Raw genomic sequence first — 23,937 nt, 5'->3', positions numbered from 1 at the left:
AAATCAGAGCTCGAACAGAAAGGTTTAGTTGTTCGTTTTTCCCGCGCGCTGTTCGGGAGTGGAATGGTAGAGAGATAGTATGATTGTGGTTCGACGAACCCTCTGCCAAGCACTTAAATGTGAATTGCAGAGTAGTCATGTAGATGTAGATGTAGAAATCACACCAGATAAAGTAACCGAAGGTTAGCACTTTCTTCCGCCGACTCCTTCAGTTGGTTCATTAATTGTTTGAAGAACATAGTAGAGTCAAATTACTGAGAACGCCGGCTGGTTACCAATCACCCTTCTGGCTGCCTTCATACGTCCACTGCGAATTGGTCTCCCGTACCAGTCTCTTCGTCTCAAATGTTCGTTCGATATATTCTACTTTCTGCCTTCCCAGAACAGTTTTTGTCCTCTGAGAGTCTCTCTAGCACCACGCAAGCTATTGTGAGATATCTTAACGCGTGTCCCGTTTCCCTGTCAGAAGCGTCTATACGACATAATCATGTACATGTGCTGTAGATGAAACATAATAAAATGCTGGTAGATTTTCCCTGGTATTTCTAGATATGGGTCACAAATCTAAGGATACACGCCAGAGAATTCGCACAGCAAACACAACCATCTAGAAGATATTAAAGAGGTTCCTTTGGCTATAGATGTGATAGATCAGGCAGCCACACAATTACGAATACTTGAACGTATTCTTCCACTTACATGTGAACACATGTACCAGCGTGCTTAGGGTGCTCATGTTGCTGACGCACCCCAGCTGAGACGTTCATCATCATTACGTATGTACTCGCCAAATGATTGTGCGCTGGATAGCGGAAGGTTGTTGTTGTTGTGGTCTTCATTCCTGAGACTGGTTTGATGCAGCTCTCCAGTAAAGCAGCATTCCCTCGGGAAAAATTACGGCTGTAGCTTCCCCTTGCTTTCAGCCGTTCGCAGTACCAGCACAGCAAGGCCGTTTTGGTTAGTGGTACAAGGCCAGATCAGTCAATCATCCAGACTGTTGCCCCTGCAACTACTGAAAAGGCTGCTGCCCCTCTTCAGGAACCACACGTTTGTCTGGTCTCTCAACAGATACCCCTCCGTTGTGGTTGCACCTACGGTGCAAAAGCATTTTTATTTATGCCAGCACTAGCACTCAACTATACATTGCTCAGACAGATGTTGAATTGTTGATTCACAAACTATTTGACATACAGAAAGGAAGAAGATTTTTGAACGGTAGATAAGATATACAGTTGGGTCATTCGTGTGGAAACAAACCCAATATACTGAATTTAAAATAATAACTTCTAAAATAGAGGAAATTATTCACTGCATTTGGTCATTTAAAATAAAGTTAATTTATGAACTACAAGATACATGACATTAAAAAATTCACAAAACTATTGTTTGAAGTGATCCACAAATTCAAAGCAAGTGACGACATTACTAAAATGTGTTGTGCTGCTGTAGGTCAAAATAAAATAAAAATGTATATTGTCCACTAGTTTTAAGAAACTACTTATATCTATCAATGTCCACACTTCTAAGATTAATATCAATGTACACAACTACTATGAGGAGAAAGATAGTTAAAATATACTTACTGGTGATCTATGTCAAAAATTTCATATTGTACCACATATGATCTTGGAAGCTGTGGTGAAAAAGAGAGCAATAAACAATTAAAATCAAACAATGTCGATGACAGCCAAAGCATAAACTGTGAATAAAAATAGCAGCTTCATTTCAGTATAAAAGGATGTGTGATCAGCCTTGCAGCCTTATAACTCTTATAACTGCCATCTGCTTTCTGTACAAATTGTAAATAGCCTTTCGCTCCCTGTATTTTACCTCTGCCACCTTTAGAATTTGAAAGACAGTATTCCAGTCAACATTGTCAAAAGCTTTCTCTAAGTCTACAGATGCTAGAAACGTAGGTTTTTCTTTCCTTAATCTGTCTTCTAAGGTAAATCGTAAGGTCAGTATTGCCTCACGTGTTCCAATATTTCTACTGAATCCAAAGTGATCTTCCCCAAGGTCGGTTTCTACCAGTTTTTCCATTCGTCTGTAAATAAATCGTGTTAGTATTTTGCAGCTGTGACTTATTAAACTGATAGTTCTGTAATTTTCTGTTCTTCTAGTTCCTTCAGAAATTCTTCCTAAATTGAAGTGTTACACAGAACTTTCTGTTTTGGAGTATGTCCTTCACTAGGCTAGTGACATGGAAATCTGTTGTCAGACTGAAGATTTTCCTTAGAAGTGTCTCGTAGTGGATCGTGTCTAGGCAAGTGTCAGGTTGATAGCAGCCCTGGTGCCCAATTTTTTTCTTGGATACATCCGTGATACACTGGCTTAAATATAGTACTTTGTCACATCACAACCTACCAAACGTGGAATATCGCTGTTCAAGAACTAAATGCTCCTCAGTACTAGATTCACTCGTAATGCAAACCACCCTCTTGAAGGGTTTGTGAAGGTGACACAGAAGAGATCGGCGAAAGTTCTTAGGTTCGTTGGGTTCTTTCCCAAGCTTTAGCAGTGCAGCCTCGGACGTCTTCCAAAAAATCTTTGGGAAGACTGAGGCAGTTGTTCATCGACTGGGTCAGCCACTCCTTTGCCACTAATCTTAAATTTGTTATTTTTTCTGCCCTGATGTTATCTGGGCTCTTCACTTCCTCTTTCTTCTGGTGTATGGCTGTTCCTAGTCCCATTAAGGAAAGATCCAAGTGTGTTACTGGCACACTCATAATCGTTCTCTTGGTCATCTTTTGGTTGCTTTTACAGTTTAACAGCGACTGATGGGTAATCTAATACGGAATGAATTGAACTGTAAGAAGTAATAAGAAGTTGTCTTTTAGTCATTGTTGAGGTTGATGTGAAACTTCCAGGTAACTACTTTATTTCAGACGTAGTATCGATAATAACTTTTCCCTGTCTCTTCTTTTGCTTCGCTCAGAGCTCTCATCATTTTCTCTATATTCTATCATCTGCTAAAAGGTCTTCAATAAACTTCCAATGGTCCCTCAGTACTTATCACTGTCCCTAGCCAGACCTGCAATGAAACGCTCTGCCCATGTGTCTGTACGAGATTTTCTTCATCAATTGGGAAAATGTTTTGTAGTTTTAGGCTAGTGACTCAAACCTAACGTTCTCTTGATCCAACTTTTATAAACCCATTCTTCTGACATTCATCGCTGGAAGAAAATACATTGTTGTCTCACGACTTGCGTAACACCGCAAGAGGAATGGTGCCTTGTCTTTTGGCCTGGGTCGACTACCACCTTCGCTACATGTTGAACCAGCTGATCAAAGATGAATATACTCATGCAGCCCAACGCTACTGTTGAAAGATGGACTTAAGCTAGGGTCGTGAAGTAACTGGTCCTCTCTCCACTCAATGTCGGAGCTGCTATGCGTTGCTATCAGTAGCATTCTAGCCCTAGGTGATAACAGTGCAACTGATGCCACTGAGAACTATCTTTATTCTTGAACTGTCATAGTTATCCGTCTTGGCCACGCTGAAATTTTATGATGGTCTCTGGCAGACTGATTTTACATTATTAGACTTAAGTTCGATAGTGAAGTACAGATTGTTGATGTGTTTGTCATACAGATAGACTTCACTTCCCTGTGTGACATCATATTGCCCGTTCAGTGAGAAACTCGATGCTTTGTATTACTGGTCATTTTCTCCTCTTTCGGGTTTCTTGCAGTGCTAAAATATCTGCACAGCATAGTTTGCAATGGCTAGATCGTAACGTTCCTTTGTTTCTTGAAAGTCTTTCATTCTTAAATACCGTCACGAATAATGGCCCTAGAGAGGCCTTTGGTTCGTTTCGACAACCATATCCTGTAATCCCTCGTGGTAGTAATAACACGAGAAGGTATCGAAGTCCTCTTAGATCTTAAGGAAATCTCAGGTTCATTAACAAATTCTTGAAATACAATCAGTGTTGCAGTACAGGACTAAACACGTTTTCCAGATGCCGAAAAGCTTCCATCAAAAATGCTTCTATCGGTTCTTGGTTCCAGCTTCCTCCAATTGACCTTGTGCAACATCTGGAATATACTGAAGGTAAATGAGAGACAAAGCTGTCAACTTCCTTGTGCTGACAACACTTCCCGCTGGTGTTTCGACAACGGAGGTAGGGACCGCTGCTGCCACCTGTTGCAGACAATAGGTCGGCACATCTGTTGCGCGTTAACTCAAACACCTGTTGCTCCTCGAGCTACAGCCCTCCACCAAGTCCGAGGAAAGGCTGGAAAGAACGGCCAACGAGGACCAAAAAAGGTCTATTAGGGGGAAAATTGTGCGTTGCGCTTGGAGGCAGTGTTCTGAAGAACATAATAAAAATCCTGAGTGGAAAGGTGTCAGTTTTGGAGTGAGGGTACGTTTAAGGATCACTTTTTTGGTCTTTCTCGAATAACTCGAAAACCGCTGATTCTAGCGGGAATGTTTCCCAGTACAAAACAACTACATTGAATTTCCTACAAGACAGGTTACATTCATTTTTTCTCTAGATCTAACGGTTTTCGCGATGCGGGGGATGGAAAAATCACAATTACTAAAAATATTGTTATAACGGTCTGAAATTAATGTTTATTTTTAAATGAAGTGGCTTAAAAAGAGATATTAAATTTGTGTACCACATCTAAGTGCAGTAGAACCTTATGGTGGGAACTGTTCCACGGGTGTGACAGCGTGGAGGAGGCAAATTTCTGCTGGAGAAGTGCAAGGGAAGCAGGTTGCCGCATTGTGTTCATGCACTTCCCTCCTGCATAGGTCTGCAAACTGAAGGACGAGCAAGTGTATCCCCGCTCTCTCTACCCCACTATGTTACAAGAAGCGACTACAGGATGTCTTACAAAGTTACGCCGATCCTCCACACCGCAGATTATGAATAACTGATGATGCAGTAGTCAGACATGTCCGGAGTGTGTTTATTTCCCACGAAGTGCAACACTACATGGACAGAAACGCATATGGACAGTACCTACGTAAACCTCTGGCTACATTCTCCATTGCTGGAGATGAAATGGATTCTTAGTCATCGCAGTACGCCAGCTTTCTCCTGGCAAAGGCGACTTCTTCTACCAAGAGGGTTGTTCGCATTTCAGTTTACATATTGTACCTCCCCAGCATTTCCTGTCCTGTTCTCTTATTTGAGTAGACAAAATAATTTCCATGAGTACTTGTTTATGTAGTGGAGTTATTTTCAGTTTATTAAATGAGTATACGTGTTTTAAATTGTTAAGTAAGCTTTTATGTAAAGTACATCACTATAAACAATGGTTGAGAAGTGTATAATTTGTGTAATGCTGTCGGCGACCACTGTATTGTTGATGGGAAAGCGATTGGAGTGGCAAATGTGACTCCTTGCTGCTGTCTATCATTGATAGCATACTGTAAAGCTGCACAACTGTGTTGTAGTCACTTGGTGGTGAATTAATGAATGACCAGAAAGTTACTGAATTTCTCTCACCACTAATTGTGTTACTTGTATACTGCATAAGTCTTTACCACATAGGAATTACTGGCACCTGTTGAGTAAGTAGCACTGAGTGAAGCCACTTACCACAAGTCCACGGTATATCGTGGAATAGGGATGAGAATATGTCTGATGGAATGGATCTAACGTTAAAGTGTAGAACAGTAATCTGCTGTAATGCGTTGCTTCACTTAAGTAGAAATCTGTCAAGTTTTGTTGGAGAGGGAGGCAATTTAATTCTGCGGGCCTCTTCAGATGGTGGGAGAGTTGAGGCTGGGGTGATGCATTTCGTACCCCTCACGCTGCCAAAAGTATTCCAGACAGTGGAGACAGTGGCAGTAGAGATAATGAAATCGACAGAGTCTAATACACTCTGACAGCATGTTATACTTAGAACAGGCTCTTCAGTGTGGTAGACAGTTGACAGCTCCAGCTGCTGAGCTTTTATACAAAATAGTTCACTTAACAACTGCAAATAAGTGCTCATTTCATAAAATGAAAAATACCTACACTCTACAAACAAGAGCTCTAAAAGTTATTCTGTCTCCTCCCACAAATGAACGGAACAGGAAATGCTGGGGAGGTATAGTCTGTCTATAAATCGAACATCGAGCACAGCTCGTGATGGAGGTGGAACAACACTCCAGCTGTCGCACAGGATGGGTAAGAACCAATTTCCCCTCTATCAGGGTAGAACATGTGCAGAGATTTGCGTATATTCTTCCCACACGCGTTATTTGCGTTTAATATTATTAGTCATCCATACAGGGTGTCTCTCCTATAAATCGTCAGGTTCAGTTTCCCTGGTGTTTCTGTAGATACTTGCTGTCTCGTTATTGTTGTGTGCAGATGGTTCAAAATGGTTCAAATGGCTCTGAGCACTATGGGACTTAACTTCTGAGGTCATCAGTCCCCTAGACCTTAGAACTACTTAAACCTAACTAACCTAAGGACATCACACACATCCATGCCCGAGGCAGGATTCGAACCTGCGACCGTAGCAGTCCCGCGGTTCCGGACTGCAGCGCCTAGAACCGCACGGCCTCCACGGCCGGCCCATACATAACCATCAGTTGCCAGCATTACTGGATTCGCAGATAATGTGGCAGCACTCCAACCATCAACTGACAACAGTGATTCCCATTCCCTCGTATCATATCATATGATATGGATAATACATGGTGTGCAAAACACAGAGATAACAGCAACTTTCGCACGATGTGTCACTGCAAAGAAGCATAACTCGAAAGAGCTTCCACAGTACATGAAAAGAGCTTCTACAGTGTGGAAGTGAAGGTTGTTGTTGTTGTGGTCTTCAGTCCTGAGACTGGTTTGATGCAGCTCTCCATGCTACCCTATCCTGTGCAAGCTTCTTCATCTCCCAGTACTTACTGCAGCCTACATCATTCTGAATCTGCTTAGTATATTCATCTCTTGGTCTCCCTCTACGATTTTTACCCTCCACGCTGCCCTCCAGTACCAAACTGGTGATCCCTTCATGCCTCAGAAGATGTCCTACCAACCGATCTCTTCTTCTAGTCAAGTTGTGCCATAAACTCCTCTTCTCCTTAATTCTATTCAATACGTCCTCGTTAGTTATCTACCCATCTAATCTTCAGCATTCTTCTGTGGCACCACATTTCGAAAGCTTCTATTCTCTTCTTGTCCAAACTATTTATCGTCCATGTTTCACTTCCATACATGGCTACACTCCATACAAATACTTTCAAAAACGCTCGGCCACCTTGGCCGGCTTGTGTGCAGATGGAATTTGCCCAAACATATACTGCTCATGTGTCTCATGCGACGACCATGGTTTATGGAAAGCGTCAGTTTGTTTCCTCTTTCGAACCAAATGATTTTTGAAGTGAAATTTTATGTGCGCATGCGACAGAGAGTCCCAGATTAGCCTAGTGCGATATTGGTTTTGTTGATATGAATTAAGAGGGAAAGTAAAACGCGAACCAGTCCACAAGCAGCGACTAAACAGCGAGGGCCAGGACTTTGCTAGAGCTGCTTTAGTACTGGTTACGCTTACGCGTTTTAATGTCTCTTTTAGCTCTCAACAACAAAACCAATATCGCACTAAGCAAATCTGGGACCGAAATGATAATTAAATCGACACCCTAGCTGCAAACAGACGTTGATATACATCATTGGGGACAAGTTGAAAATGTGTGCCCCGACGGGGACTCGAACCCGGGATCTTCTACTTACATGGCAGACGCTCTATCCATGTGTGCCACCGAGGGCTCATAATGCCTTCATATATAGTTAAAATATGGCCACCCGGCCATTGACCTTGTTGTGCGAACGCACACACTATGCCCCAACTCGTACGGGACTCGGTAGATTAATCTGCCACGAGTAATGAGTGTGATGGACAATCATCTATCAGACGCACTACGAAGGTAGTGGTGTGGACATGTTGGGAATGTGGGTCTGACGGGGCGCGTGCAAGGGACAAGTCCCTGCAGGCGCGCCGGCCGAGGTGGCCGAGCGGTTCTAGGTGCTACAGTTTGGAACCGCACGACCGCTACGGTCGCAGGTTCGAATCCTGCCTAGAGCATGGATGCGTGTCATGTCCTTAGGTTAATTAGGTTTAAGCAGTTCTAAGTTCTAGGGGACTGATGACCTCAGAAGTCAAGTCCCATAGTGCTCAGAGCCATTTGAACCCTGCAGGCGGACTACCCTGTATGCCCTCGGTGTCTCAGCGGGACAGAGCGTCTGCCATGTAAGCAGGAGATCCCGGGTTCGAGTCCAGGTCGGGGCACATACTTTCAACATGTCCCCAATGATGTATATCAACGTCTGTTTGCGGCTAGGGTCTCGATTTATTTATATTTCATTCTAGAGAAGTTGCACGGTCGTCAATGGTATCTGTTCTTTCGGGAAAAGATACCACCTTCATAGATCTGTGACCCCTCTGTAGGATGCGCAGATAAAATTCCGCTTCAAAAGTAATTTTGGGCGTATTTGGAAACAAACAGACGCTTTTCGTCCACGAGGGACGTGATGAGCGGCAACTGTTTGGGCTAACTCCATCTACGCACAGCAAAAAAGAAATTATAAATATCTGAATAATTCGCCAGAGAAAATGTGCCTGTGGACTCTTCAGGGAGACACCCTGTAAATGGATTCCATACAGCGGTAACTCACTGTGTGGAAAATAGACATTCACCCGACATGTCTTCACAGTGTGTCACCAGTGATTCATGGCTCACATTGTGGAATGTAGTTATAACTTAGTGAAACACCCTGTAGTTGCTTTTTGTAACGTAGTGAGGTGGATAGAGTGGGGATTCACCTGATCGCCCATCAGTTTGCAGGTCTATGAAGGAGGTAAATGATAGCACACAATCCGGCGACCTTCTTCCTTTGCACTACTAAACCACTCAACCCCTCCCCCTCCTCCCTGTTTCACCCACGGAACACGGCTCTACTGCAATTAGACATGATACACACATTTAATATTTGTTTTTAAGCCACTTAATTAAAAAATGAATAGTAATTTTATACTGTTAAATCGTTATTTTAGATAGCCTACGATTTTTTCATCTTCTGCAACATGGAAAATATTAGTCCTACAGAAAAAATGAATAGGAAATTTTTTGCAAGAAATGTAGTGTAGTTTGATTTTATACTGGGAAATATTTCCGATACGAGCCGTGGTTGTAGAGTTCTTCAAGAAAAACATAAAAATGTGGCAAAAGTGCAAATTTTTTGCAAGAAATGTAGTGTAGTTTAATTTTATACTGGTAAATATTTTCGATAGGAGCCATGGTTGTAGAGTTCTTCAAGAAAAACATAAAAAAGTGGCCCTTAAAGACGCTCCCATCCCAATACTCAAACTTCACCGGTATGGACTTCTAGCATGCCGTTCAGAACACTTCCTCCTAGCACGGTAAACAAATGAGTGATAACACGATTTTTCCCCTAATTTTCCTACGTTGACTGGAATAGGAGTAACACAGCGGAGAAGAGACTCACCTGGACCAAATAATCATACTCGGAATGAGACTCACTGACTGGCTTGAGGATGAAGAATAACGAAGTACTATGGACAGCTGTTGTCGTTGTGGTCTTCAGTCCTGAGACTGGTTTGATGCAGCTCTCCATGCTACTCTATCCTGTGCAACCCTCTTCATCTCCCAGTAGCTACTGCAGCCTACATCCTTATGAATCTGCTTAGTGTATTCATCTCTTGGTCTCCCTCTACGGCCGGCCGGTGTGGCCGTGCAGTTCTATGCGCTTCAGTCTGGAATCACGTGACCGCTACGGTCCCAGGTTCGAATCCTGCCTCGGGCATGGATGTGTGTGATGTCCTTAGGTTAGTTAGGTTTAAGTAGTTCTAAGTTCTAGGGGACTGATGACCACAGATGTTAAGTCCCATAGTGCTCAGAGCCATTTGAACCATTTCTCCCTCTACTATTTTTACCCTCCACGCTGCCCTCCAGTACTGAATTGGTGATCCCTTGATGTCTCAGAACATGTCCTACCAACCGATCTCTTCTTCTAGTCAAGTTGTGCCACAAACTCCTCTTCTCCCCAATTCTATTCAATACCTCCTCATTAGTTATGTGATCTACCCATATAATCTTCAGCATTCTTCTGTAGCACCACATTTCGAAAGCTTCTATTCTCGTCTTGTCCAAACTACTTACCGTCCATGTTTCACTTTCATACATGGCTACACTCCATACAAATACTTTCAGAAACGACTTCCTGACACTTAAATCTATACTCGATGTTAACAAATTTTTCTTCTTCAGAAACGCTTTCCTTGCCATTGCCAGTCTACATTTTATATCCTCTCTACTTCGACCATCATCAGTTATTTTGCTCACCAAATAGCAAAACTCCTTTACTACTTTAAGTGTCTCATTTCCTAATCTAATTCCCGCAGCATCACCCGACTTAATTCGACTACATTCCATTATCCTCGTTTTGCTTTTGTTGATGTTCATCTTATACCCTCCTTTCAAGACACACTATGGACGGTTGTAATTCAAATAAACATATATATAAGATTCAACTACAGACACACTTACTTATAGCTATTTTAACTTATTCAGGACGACATATTGGCCCCTGTCCATCTTCTAGTGCTTTGAATCTTCAGCATCTGCCTATGTCACTTTATGTGGGTTCTTGCATTTAGTCTTAACAAAGCCTATGTTGCATGTAGCACATACGGAAAAAAAAGAAAAAAAATTAGAATAAAAATAGATTATTGTTTTGGAAAGAAGCAATCCTTACCGATGCGACAACCTAAAACAACTGCAGAAACACAGATAGTGGTAGAACGTAGCATAGTCTCAAATCGCAGCATTTCCTTTTAGAACGCACCATAAACGTTACGTGTACAAAGATGCTATAAAACAGCTCGCTTTCTTTTAGAGGTTGTATCAACTTTGAGGAGAGAACAAATTGTTGCATTTCAGGGCATATATATAGCTGTTCATGTCAAGGCTACATTCATGTATAAGCTTAATAGGCAATTTTCTTCTTTGGACGAAAGTGTTAAGACATATACCATACATTCCAAACGCTTAGATCGTATATCGCAAGTAAATAGTTATTCAGGGAAGATTAATATAAAATAACAAGACTACTAATGTAACAACACTATGCGAAATAAAGTCCAAAGATTCTATGTGTCATCTTCTGTAATTAAACAGGTACACTCACAGTTACACAATAGGCAAATAATCAGAGACAGTATGTGGATTTGCACCGCATTTGGAAAAACAGTAATATAAAAAACTCTTGTACACAATACGTAACTTGATGGAAGCTGTGCGTAAACGTGGAATAAAATGAAATGTAAACACTAAGAAAATGCCTACGATGCTGGGCTAACTGATGCCCATGACGAAACTGGCTGCAGGCCGCGGTGGTCTAGCGGTTCTGGCGCTGCAGTCCGGAACCGCGGGACTGCTACGCTCGCAGGTTCGAATCCTGCCTCGGGCATGGGTGTGTGTGATGTCCTTAGGTTAGTTAGGTTTAAGTAGTTCTATGTTCTAGGGGACTTATGACCTAAGATGTTGAGTCCCATAGTGCTCAGAGCCATTTGAACCATTTTTTCGAAACTGGCTCGGTCACAATTACAATCATAATACGATTAGACGGTGGAAGTGGATAAACATGGCGTCCCAAAAAAACTCTCGGAACGGAGGTGATGCAAAACTTTTTTTGGTGTGTGTATTAAACAATAAATTTAAGACAACTTAGTTCTTGCTCTTACTGACAGATGGTACAACGATAGAATATATTTTTCGTGTCGGGCGCACACCAAAAAGTTGAAGCTCTACTTTACGAAATAATATTCAGAGATGAACATTAATCATCATGCATATTAATCATCATGCGTATATGAAACTTGACGTTCCTAAATATTTTATTTGAAGTTTGCCCAGTCGCATTTTTTGTTTTGCTTCATAGTTCACAAGTAATAGAAACGGTTTTGGATGTTATCTTTTGCCTCATCACAGCAATGTCCTGCTGGTGGATGCCAACGTACCGAGGAAAGTGAATCTGCATGTAGGAGTGGACATGGTTCTCAAGGATAGATGTGTTGATCTATTGTGGCCTCCTAGAATGACAACATTACCCTCGGAATGCCACGAAAACATTCTCCAGACCTTAACGCTCCCTCCGCCGGCTCGGAACCCATTGCTTTCAGACGTTTGACATCGTACACGCCAACGGCCGTCTGTCCGATACAGCATTAGACGTGATTCATCCGGAAAGGCCACCTGTCGCCAGTCGGTAGACGTCCGGCTGCAGTGCTGACGTGCAAGTTCCAGGCTTTGTCGCCGATGATCAGCAATCGGCATGGGTGCATGAACCAGTAGCAACAAAACGATTACTCACGTTCGTGTGCGGAATGTATGATACTGGCGATATAATATCGAACTCTCTGGAATACATCATCCACACAATTCCCAAAGTTGCGAGAACCGACGTGTATGATAATCATCGCAAATTCAGCTTAAAAGCTCCCACATCCAAGTTGCTAACACGAATAATGTACAGAAGAATGGAAAAGAAAATTGAGGACCTGTTATATGACGATCAACTTGGCTTTATGAAACGTAAAGACACCAGCGAGGCGGTTCAGACGTTAGGGTTGATAATGGAAGTAAGACTGAAGAAAAATCGAGACATGTTCATAGGTTGTGTCAACTTAGAAACAATGTTTGACAACGTAAAATGGTGCAAGATGTTCGAGATCCTAAAAAAATAGGGGCAATCTATAGAGAAAGACGGGTAATATACAGTATATACAAAAACCAAAAGGAAATAATAAGAGTGGAAGACCAAGTACGAAATGCTCGGATTAAAATAGCAAGTAATGTAACATTAAGAGTACAGTGGGAATTCCACTGTTAAATGCAGAGGAGACAGCCAATGGTTGAAAATAATACATTGAAGACATTTACGATAGGGAGAATTTGAAGAGATGGGGGATCCAGTATTAGAATCAGAATTTAAAAGAGCTTTGGAAGACTTAAGATCAAATAAGGCAAAAGGGAGGGATAAAAATAGGGGCAACCTATAGGGAAAGTCAGGTAATATAGAGTATATACAAAAACCAAAAGGAAATAATAAGAATGGAAGACCAAGTACGAAGTGCTTTTATTTTATTTTACCTTTGTTTGAGTAAACTGCGTTTTCACGTTTTATAGCGCCATATGATAAATCTGTCTTTTTTTCACAACAACATCCTCTGTTTCAAGTTACAAAACAATAATTTTCGAATAAAATCTGCATAATACATTGACAGTTTTAGTTTTGCTGTAAATATTGTTTATTTTTAAGTAGTCTTTCGCTCCTACTGTTCAATCTATACGTGGGAGAAACAATGACGAAATAAAAGATAGGTTCAGGAGGGGCATTAAAGTTCATGGTGAAAGGATATCAATGTTGAGATTCGCTGATGACATTTCTATCCTCAGCGAAAATGAAGAAGAGTACAGGATCTGTAGAATGGCATGAACAGTTAAATAAGTACAAAATGTGGATTGAGAGTAAATTGAAGAAAGACGAAAGTAATAATAAGTAGCAGATATAAGAACAGTGAGAAACTTAACAACAGTCTGGAACCGCGCGACCGCTAAGGTCGCAGGTTCAAATCCTGCCTCGAGCATGGATGTGTTTGATGTCCTTAGGTTAGTTAGGTTTAAGTAGTTCTAAGTTCTAGGGGACTGATGACCTTAGAAGTTAAGTCCCATAGTGCTCAGAGCCATTTTTGAACTTAACAACATAATTTGTGATCACGAAGCAGACGACGTTAAGAAATTCTGCTACCTAGGCAGCAAAGTAACCCATGACGGACATAGCAAGGACGACACGAAAAGGAGACTTCCACTAGCAAAAGTTGCATTCCTGCCCAAGAGAAGTCTACTAGTATGAAACATAGGCCTTAAGTTGAGGAAGAAATTTCTGAGAATCTACATTTTGAGTACAGCGTTGTATGGCAGTGAGAAATGGACTGTGGAAGAACCGGAACAGAAGACAATAGAAGTATTTGTGATATGGTGCTACAGACGAACGTTGGAAATTAGGTGGAGTGATAAGGTAAGGAATGAGGAGGTTCCCGCAGAATCGTAGAGGGAAGGAATATATGGATTACACTGACAAAAAGAAGGGACAGGATGATAGAACATCTGTTAAGACATCAGAGAATAACTTACATGATACTAGACGGAGCTGTAAAGGGATTGGGATACATCCAGCAACTAACTGAGGATGTAGGCTGCAAGTGATACTCTGAGATGAAAAGGGTGGCACAGGAGAGGAATTCGTGGCGGGACGCCTGAAACGAGTCAGACGATTGATGACTCAAAAAAAAAAAAAGTTCTTCATGATGAAACGCAAGAGTTTTCTGTTACTAGTGGGAAATGGAAAGTTGTTTGTGTATCGTAGAAACATGTTTCATATAACCTTGAATAAGTATTGAAGTAATATTTGTGTTGGTTTTCTTCTTTTTGAATTTTTTTATTTTACCTTTGTTTGCGTAAATTGCGTTTTCACGTTTTCTAGCGCTATATGATAACTCTGTCTTTTTTTTTTCACCGCAACATCCCTCTGTTTCAACTTACAAAACAATATTTTCGAATAAAACCTGAATTATACACTGACAATTTTAATTTTGCAGTAAATATTGTTTATTTTAAGTAACAGACAGGAGGATAATTAGGTACAGCAAAATTGTTGCCGTTTTTCATACGTTGGTAATATGGGAAAAGATAACTAACACGGATATCAAGTAAGAGAAATGTGACTAAAGGTTGAGAAACCACTGATGAATGTTACTTTATTTACCTATACACGTAATGTAAATACATTGTCACCTTTCTATCAGGCGACAGTAGTTTTGTCAAATTTTTGGAGAAATTAAGTGAAATTTGTAGAATACTTTTCAACACAAAATACAACAAATTAAGAAAATTAGTGAGAAATTCAAAAATAATTATCACGAAAACTGTTACCTGTGATCATGACTATAGTCACTGTCTTCATTACAAAAATTGTACTTTTCGGTTCAGAATAACATTACTCTGTATCCAGTGTCTTCGACCTGAATAATTGTAATATACTCAGGGTAGTTTTCTAAAGCTTTTGAAGACACACCCTTTCCAACCAAACCAGTGCATCCATCTAGGCCAGAGAGTCTGCATCGTCTTAGTGATCAGCGAGCTTATGCTGTCAAGTTCTTCATAAATTTGACTCGATTTTGTAATCGCTGAAATAACATCACATGTCCTCTCACCCCGTGAAGTTCCGTGATGTACCTCCTTCTCTTCAGAGTTCTTCACTTTTTTTGCCAGGTAGTGCATAAAACTGATTGTTTCAAATTCCTGGGTATTCATATTGATCGAAACATGAATTGGAACTCACGTATTACAAATTCCTGGGTATTCATATTGATCGAAACATGAATTGGAACTCATGTATTACCAATATACTTAAACACTTGAAAGGAGAAGCAACAGTTGCTCTACGTATTGGTGATGAAAATGTTATTAAATTAGCTTACGTTGCATATATTCATTCATTGACGCCATATGGAATTATTTTCTGCGTCGGTTCCACACATAGAGAGAAAGTGCATACCTGCAGGCTGCAAGGACTATATTTTGTGTAAATCCTCGAACTTCATACAGGCGACTGTTTAAAAGAAACTTACATTCTAGTAGCAGCTTCATAATACATTTACCGAGGAATAAATATAGCTCCACCATCCTTACGCTTTCACAGAAATAAGTATAGTAGTCAGCCGTAAATATGTTTGACCAGCTCCACTGTAAATAGCCTCCACACCGGCAATGATGTTCTTAGTGTCGATAGCGTATGTTTACGATTAAATTCGCGTATAATGCACAAAACTGTGACTGTACTACGTTTTAGTTCGAGTCAACCCACGTGCCATCAGCTCAGTTGGTTTGGTGTAATTCAGTATCTTCGAGAGTGGAAGGGTAGAGAAGTATCTTAAAGGTGGTTCGATGGACCCACTGGCAGACACTTAATTGTGAGTTGCAGAGTAATCATGTAGATGTATATGTAGATGCTAATTCGTTCTAGCGTGTAATTTGAGTGACATTTTGTGTATAGTGAGTGACAGACCCTATGCTGGTTCCTTTTAGTCTGAATTTCACTAATAATTCTATCATTTAATCACCTTCACGAAGTTCGGGCTTTCACTCGGATGCGGTTCCCATCGGCTTGAATTTTATTATTATGTGCCCGTTAGGTAGAACTTGTTGTTCGTGTAGTATCGACAGCCACGTGTACTTGAATCTGTGATTCACAGTTAGGAACTCTTCCTATTAGAGAGAACGTTCTGAGCAAAACGAATCCCATTGACGATGGTAACAATTTTATTGAAATTATTGTGATTTTGGTCCGTTGGCTCTGATCCGGCTGTTTTTCTCTATTTCCTTGCCTAAATCGCATGGTCCTAAATTCAGTGAGTTGAGTGAAGCCCTGAGTGTATTTCCATACGTTGCGTTTTATCATATTAATTCGATTTTTGTCGCCTGTAGCAGACTTGGGATCACATACTTTGTGATGCACTGTAATCAACAGACTCTTCTTGTTTCGGGATAGCTTCTTGTAGTTTTCCGTTGTTCTTCCACTTATGTGATCGATTATTTAGTGTAGTTCAGAATTAGTCATGCCCCACAATTCCCGAACGACACATCTTAAATAGTCCTGGGAGGTCTTTACTGTTGTTAGATTAATGAAGTGTGTTAATGTTCTCCGTATATGTGTAAGGGACATGCAGAATTAATAGTTCTTCACGATGTAACCCCTGTGTTCTATTTTACAATAAAACTCCACTATACCAAACGTGAAGTTCATCAGATATGATCTGCAGTTGGTCCAGCTTTGTTTTGCGGTCGGCAAGACTCAAAGGAGAAGCAACACCTGAAGATGTCCAGCGCAGTTCTGGACGAAACGTTAGGAACAGAAGAGTTTCCTAGACCACAAACTTATATTCCGACAGGACCAGAAGCAGTTCGTGTAATGTTCAGTAATCGGAGCAGCCTATTATCCGAAAGACTTCCCTGTCATATAAATGTGTGGTGAGCTCTGACATGATTTATAATTATTATAAATCTATGAAGACTAGATCGCCACTGTGTAGATCATAGCATTTTGCCGTTGCGCTTCTGAATATTTGGTCATCAATGTCGCCAGAGATTAATCTGTAATAACGTGCCTCTTTTAGCAGTAATTGGATTCGTATACGAGATGACCTCTGGGACGAGATGCAACAGATAATCTAAATCAACATAAGTGATCCACTCGGTGTTCGTCTCTCTTCTTTGAAAGAAACAGAACGCAGTTCTCGTGCAGCACTATTAGGTAAGTTTAGAGAGCCTGTATTCGAAGAAGACTGTATAACCATTGCGCTACCAACATCGCATATCTCGCGTAGGGGTCTGTAATAGGAAATCTTCAACATCCGTCTGTAGCATCACATCTCAAACGCTTCGATTCTCTTCTTTTACAGTTCTTCCACAGTCCGTGATACACATCCAAACATGTTCTGCTTCACACATACACTACTGGCCATTAACATTGCTACACCACGAAGCTGACGTGCTACAGACGCTAAATTTAACCGACAGGAAGAAGGTGCTGTGATATGTAAATGATTAGCTTTTCAGAGCATTCACACAAGGTTGGCACCGGTGGCGACACCTACAACGTGCTGACATGAGGAAAGTTTCCAACCGATTTCTCATACACAAACAGCAGTTGACCGGCGTTACCTGGTGAAACGTTGTTGTGATGCCTCGTGTAAGGAGGAGAAATGCGTACCATCACGTTTCCGATTTTGATAAAGGTCGGATTATAGCCTACCGCGATTGCGGTTTATCGTATCGCGACATTGCTGCTCGCGTTGGTCGAGATCTAATGACTGTTAGCAGAATACGGAATCGGTGGGTTCAGGAGGGTAATACGGAACGCCGAGCTGGATCCCAACGGCCTCGTATCACTAGCAGTCGAGATGACAGGCATCTTATCCGCATGGCTGTAACGGATCGTGCAACCACGTCTCGATCCCTGAGTCAACAGATGGGGACGGTTGCAGGACAACAACCATCTGCACAAACAGTTCGACAACGTTTGCAGCAGCATGGACTATCAGCTCGGAGACCATGGCTGCGGTTACCTTTGACGCTGCATCACAGACAGCAGCGCCTGCGATTGTGTACTCAACGACGAACTTGGGTGCACGAATGGCAAAACGTCATTTTTTTTCGGATCAATCCAGGTTCAGTTTACAGCATCATGATGGTCGCATCCGTGTTTGGCGACATCGCGGTGAACGCGTAAGTTCGTCATCGCCATACTGGCTTATCACCCGGCATGATGGTATGGGGTGCCATTGGTTACGCGTCTCGGTCACCTCTTGTTGGCGTTGACGGCACTTTGAACAGTGGACGTTACATTTCAGATGTGTTACGTCCCGTGGCTCTACCCTTCATTCGATCCCTGCGAAACCCTACATTTAAGCAGCATAACGCACGACCACATGTTGCAGGTCCTGTACGGGCGTTTCTAGATACAGAAAATGATCGACTACTGCCCTGACCAGCACATTCTCCAGGTCTGGTCAATGGTGGCCGAGCAACTGGCTCGTCACAATACGCCAGTTACTCCTCTTGATGAACTGTGGTATCGTGTTGAAGCTGCGTGGGCAGCTGTACCTGTACACGCCATCCAAGCTCTGTTTGACTCAATACCCAGACGTATCAATGCCGTAATGACGGCCACAGGTGGTTGTTCTGGGTACTGATTTGTCAGGATCTATGCACCCAAATTGCATGAAAATGTAATCACATGTCAGTTCTAGTATAATATATTTGTCCAATGAATGCCCGTTTATCATCTGCATTTCTTCTTGGTGTAGCAATTTTAATGGCCAGTAGTGTTTTTATGCAGATGTAAATAAATTCACGTCACGCCTGGACCCTCCGTAGCACGTCACACAGTTTTCAGTTCCTCGGAAAATCAGTGGGCCAAATCCGCACCTGTGCGTCTAGATTTATGTTGGTTCTGGTTGCTTCGAAAAGGTCACGATCGTTTCCTTTCCCTATCTTTCCCTAATCCAAGCACACACTCTGTCACCGACGACCTGCCAGCTGCCTGCAACCCGCAACACTTGCGTCGCACGCTGCCTACACGCGTGCCTTTCTCCTGGACCACTGTGGCCGCGGAGCAGTGTGTTACCATAGCGTGTGTTTTTGCAGGAGGCGGCCACCTGCTCCGAAACCTGGACGGCCTGGGCGGAGGACACCTGCTGCGACAGACCAAGAGCGGCCTCGACTCTCTCTCTGGCGCCACCTTCGGAGAGCAGAAGCGGCTCGACTCCCTGAGGTAACAATACGACTGGTCTTATCTAGAGACTTTCACTATTGGTCCACACGTACTAAAAATTAATATAAGGTGATTAAAAATGCTCTTTTCTTTATCATACCTTGAGCTTATTTTAAAATGGTAGTGAGATAATTTTGCCAGGTGCAGAATATTAATTTCGATAAAATGATATGTGCCTGATATACAGTGATTTTGTCACTATACAGTGCAGACGCTGCCATTCGGTTTCATACAGAGTGTATAAACTTTTAGGTCACAGTTATACAGTTAATAAAGAATCATAAACTGATAAGACATGGGTCATGCGAAATCAAATTCGCACTTTCCTCACTTGCTTACTGAAACGCATGGGTCAATGCATTCAGGTACATTCAATATTTCTTGACTTTCAGAAATCATTTGGTGCAGTACCACGCCATTTCAGGTGTGCCGCAGGGGAGTGTCGTAGGACAGTTGCTATTTACAATATACATAAATGACCTTGTGGATAACATCGGAAGTTAACTGAGGCTTTTTGCGGATGATGCTGTAGTATATCGAGAGGTTGTAACAACGGAAAATTGTTCTGAAATGCAGGGGGATCTGCAGCGAATTGACTCATGGTGCAGGGAATGGCAATTGAATCTCAATGTAGACAACTGTAATGTGCTGCGAATACATAGAAAGAAAGTTTCTTTATCATTTAGCTACAATATAGCAGGTCAGCAACTGGAAGCAGTTAACTCCATAAATTATTTGGGGGTAGGCATTAGGAGTGATTTAAAATGGAATGATCAAATAAAGTTGATCGTCGGTAAAGCAGATGCCAGACTGAGATTCATTGGAAGAATCCTAAGGAAATGCAATCCGAAAACAAAGGAAGTAGGTTACAATACACCTGTTCGCCCACTGCTTGAACATTGCTCACCAGTAGGTGGTCCGTACCACATAGGGCTGATAGAGGAGATAGAGAAGATCCAACGGAGAGCAGCGCGCTTCGTTGCAGGATCATTTAGCAATCGCGAAAGCGTTACGGAGATGATAGATAAACTCCAGTGTAAGACTCTGAAAGAGTGCGGGCTTTTGTTGAAGTTTCGAGAACATACCTTCACCGAGGAGTCAAGCAGTATATTGCTCCCTCCTACGTATATCTCGCGAAGAGACCATGAGGATAAAATCAGAGATATTAGAGCCCACACAGAAGCATACCGACAATCTTTCTTTCCACGAACAATACGATACTGGAATAGAAGGGAGAACCGATAGAGGTACTCGAAGTACCCTCCGCCACACACCGTCAGGTGGCTTACGGAGTATGGATGTAGATCGTTTGTTTTGACTAGATTGAAGATTTCTTGATAGGGAGAATGCATAACGTTATTTCGGGTTGAAGTTAAACGAAGAACCAAGAGTAACTTTGGGTGGGGCCCATGGGAGTGCTTTGGGACCATTGCTGTTCATGTCGTATGTTGACGACCTGGCACACGACGTTAATACTAGCATCAGTCGTTTACGGATGACGCAGTTATCTGTATTAAAGTACTATCTGGAAAGAGCTGCACATACCGCTAGGCAGATGAGATTTCAAATCGGAGCTAAGATTGGGAACTCGCAGTTAATTTGCAGAAATTTACAATTGTGCATTTTTCTCGCTCTCTCTCTTTTAGTCGATTCCGACTCTCTCTGTCCCCATAAACTAAAGCATTCCAGTTTATTCTGTCTTGTCCAATCTCCTCCAGACTTTTCAAGCTGGAATCCATTATTTTTGTGATGGCATCGATCTATCTTATCCTTTGCCGCCTTCTTGTTCTTGCGCCTTCAATCTTCCTCAGCATTAGGATTTTTTGCAGCGAATCATGTCCACTCGTGATGTGCCCTAGGTAGGCCACTTGTTTCAGTATCAAGCCTTCAAAGGAACCTTTCTTATAGTTCAGTTCTCACATAGATACATCACATCTGGAGAGACTATAGCTCACACTACACGAATCTTCATTGTTAAAATTATATCCCTACGCCCATAAAACTTTGTCAAGGTTGGACGTCACCTTTCTACTAAGTAACAAGCGTCTCTTAGTTTCGTGGCTGCAGTCACCATCAGCAGAAATCTGATAGTCTGGTAGCCGAGATACTTGAATATAGTAACTACCTCCATTGTTTCTGTTCATAATGCCATAAATTGATAGATATAGTTGCCATAATTTTCTTTTTCTTGACAGCCCGCATCTCGTGGTCGTGCGGTAGCGTTCTCCCTTCCCACGCCCGGGTTCCCGGGTTCGATTCCCGGCGGGGTCAGGGATTTTCTCTGCCTCGTGATGGCTGGGTGTTGTGTGATGTCCTTAGGTTAGTTAGGTTTAAATAGTTCTAAGTTCTATGGGACTGATGACCATAGATGTTAAGTCCCATAGTGCTCAAAGCCATTTGAACCATTTTTTTTTTCTTGACAATCAGCATTATACCAACTTTGCTGTTCTTCTTTCACGTTCAGCACGGGGATTTTTAACTCTTCTTGCCTTTCTGTTATCAGGACGGTACTATCTGCATATCTAAGATTGTTTATGTCCATCACAGCTATTTTAATTCAGGTTTCTTCTTTGATTGAATAAATAGGGTGGCAATATTCAGCCTTGCCGTACTCCCTATCAATCTTGATCCATTGAGTCCCTCACCGTGGCTTTTTTGGTTACAATATAAATTCCACATTAGGTAGATGAGGTGATTCGGTACTCCCATGTTTTTGAGTACTTTCTATAATTTAGTGTGATTGACACAGTCAAAGACTTCAGCATAATCGGTAAAGCAGAGAAACACATCTTTTTGGAACTCCTTCTTCATAATCCGTCAGATGTTGCTGTTTGGTCCCTATTCCGTTACAAAATCCAGCTTGTTCTTCGGGTAACTCTCGATCTGTATACTCCAAAAAATAGTGTCCTGTGACTACAGGAAGTGTCATTTGGACATAGCACAAGTGGGTGTAACAATTCGCAGGGACTTAAAGGTCACATAGGCTCAGTCGAAGGTATAACACATGCCATACTTCGGCTCATTGGCAGGATACTAGGAAAATGCGGTCTGCTTACGAAGGAGATTGGTTACAATACACTTGAGTTTCCCATTTTAGAATATTTTTCAAGTGTGTGAAACCCATACCAAGCAGGACTTACAGGGAATGTCGAATGCATACAAAGAAGGGCAGCCCGAATGATTATAAGTTTCTTTGACTCAAGGGAGAACGTCACGGAATTCATGAGAAACCGGAATTGGTAGTCATCTGAAGGCACACGCCAATTATCCCGCAAAAACTTGCTTGCGAAGTTTCAAGAAACAGTATTACGTGAAGAAACAGCCCTCTGTGTACCGTCAATAGGTGAGAGATACAGCGCTCACAGGGTCACTTAAGCAGTAATTATTCCCGCGCTCTATATTCTCATATGAAACGAGAAGAAACCATACTAGGTGGTACAATGCTAAGTATCCTCTGTATACACTTTACAGTGATCTGTATTGTACGTACAGAAGTTGGAGAGAAACATCAAAACATCGCGAGAAACGTATGTCTGAACATAAATGCATCGGTCGGGGTGGCCGAGTGGTTCTAGGCGCTACAGTCTGGAACCGCGTGACTGCTACGGTCGCAGGTTCGAATCCTGCCTCGGGCTTGGATGTGTGTGATGTCCTTAGGTTAGTTAGGTTTAAGTAGTTCTAAGTTCTAGGAGACTGATGACCTTAGAAGTTAAGTCCCATAGTGCTCAGAGCCATTTTTGAACATAAATGCACACGCTAGCCAATCCTGCAGGTTGCACTGTTGTACAGGGTGGGGCAAATATTAGTGGCCCACGCGAGTGGATGCGATTAGAAGTGAATTTGCGGCAGCATTAACGGAGGAGGAAAAGACCTACAGTTACGTCCCAAAAGGATGGAGAAACTGCTCTTGTAGCTGTCCGAAACTTGGAGCACATTCACACGGTCTTCATGCCTGACAGAGTTGTTAGCAGTGGTCAGTCAGGTGGCGGCCATAGCTGGCCGCGCAGGTCATCTGATCTGTGAGAATGCGATTACTTTCTTTGGGAAGCCCTCAAGACTAAGGTCTATCGCAACAACCCTCATAGCCTTCAAGAATTGCAGCAGCACATTTCGGACGAGACTGCAGCAATTCCAGCAGCCCAGCTTCGATGCGCATTCAGCAACTTGCTGACAAGGGCCCAAAACTTCCAAGATATAAATGGTGGTCACTTTCAACATCTGACTAGCCAGGTAAGTACTACACTACTGGCCATTAAAATTGCTACACCAAGAACAAATGCAGATGATAAACGGGTATTCATTGAACAAATATATTATACTAGAACTGACATGAGTCTGTACCCGTGGTCTAGGGGTAGCGTCTTTGATTCATAATCAAAAACGTCTTCGGTCCCAGGTTCGATCCCCGCCAAAGCCTACATTTTGATAAATAATCAGCATTGGCGGCCGAAGACTTCCGGCATAAGAAGTCAGCCTCATTCTGCCAACGGCCTTGTCAAAGAGGGCGGAGGAGTGGATAGAGGTTCAGGGCACTCCCTTGTCCAAGGGGTGGGAAATTGCCCCTAAAGGC

The 23,937-nt window shown here is 42.1% G+C and overlaps 1 protein-coding gene across 1 annotated transcript in view; it reads left to right on the top strand.

The window, feature by feature from the left end:
• The window catches only part of LOC126252218 (orcokinin peptides type A-like), a 416,558-nt gene that overhangs the window by 321,254 nt on the left and 71,367 nt on the right, over positions 1 to 23,937 (top strand). Inside the window, exon 3 of the mRNA XM_049953089.1 lies at positions 19,241 to 19,367. Within this exon, the coding sequence (XP_049809046.1) occupies positions 19,241 to 19,367 (127 nt within the window). The remainder of the gene's footprint in view (positions 1 to 19,240; positions 19,368 to 23,937) is intronic.

This window comes from Schistocerca nitens, chromosome 4 (genome assembly GCF_023898315.1).
Source record: "Schistocerca nitens isolate TAMUIC-IGC-003100 chromosome 4, iqSchNite1.1, whole genome shotgun sequence".
Lineage (NCBI taxonomy): Eukaryota > Metazoa > Arthropoda > Insecta > Orthoptera > Acrididae > Schistocerca > Schistocerca nitens.
This window is presented reverse-complemented; position numbering and strand designations above follow the sequence as displayed.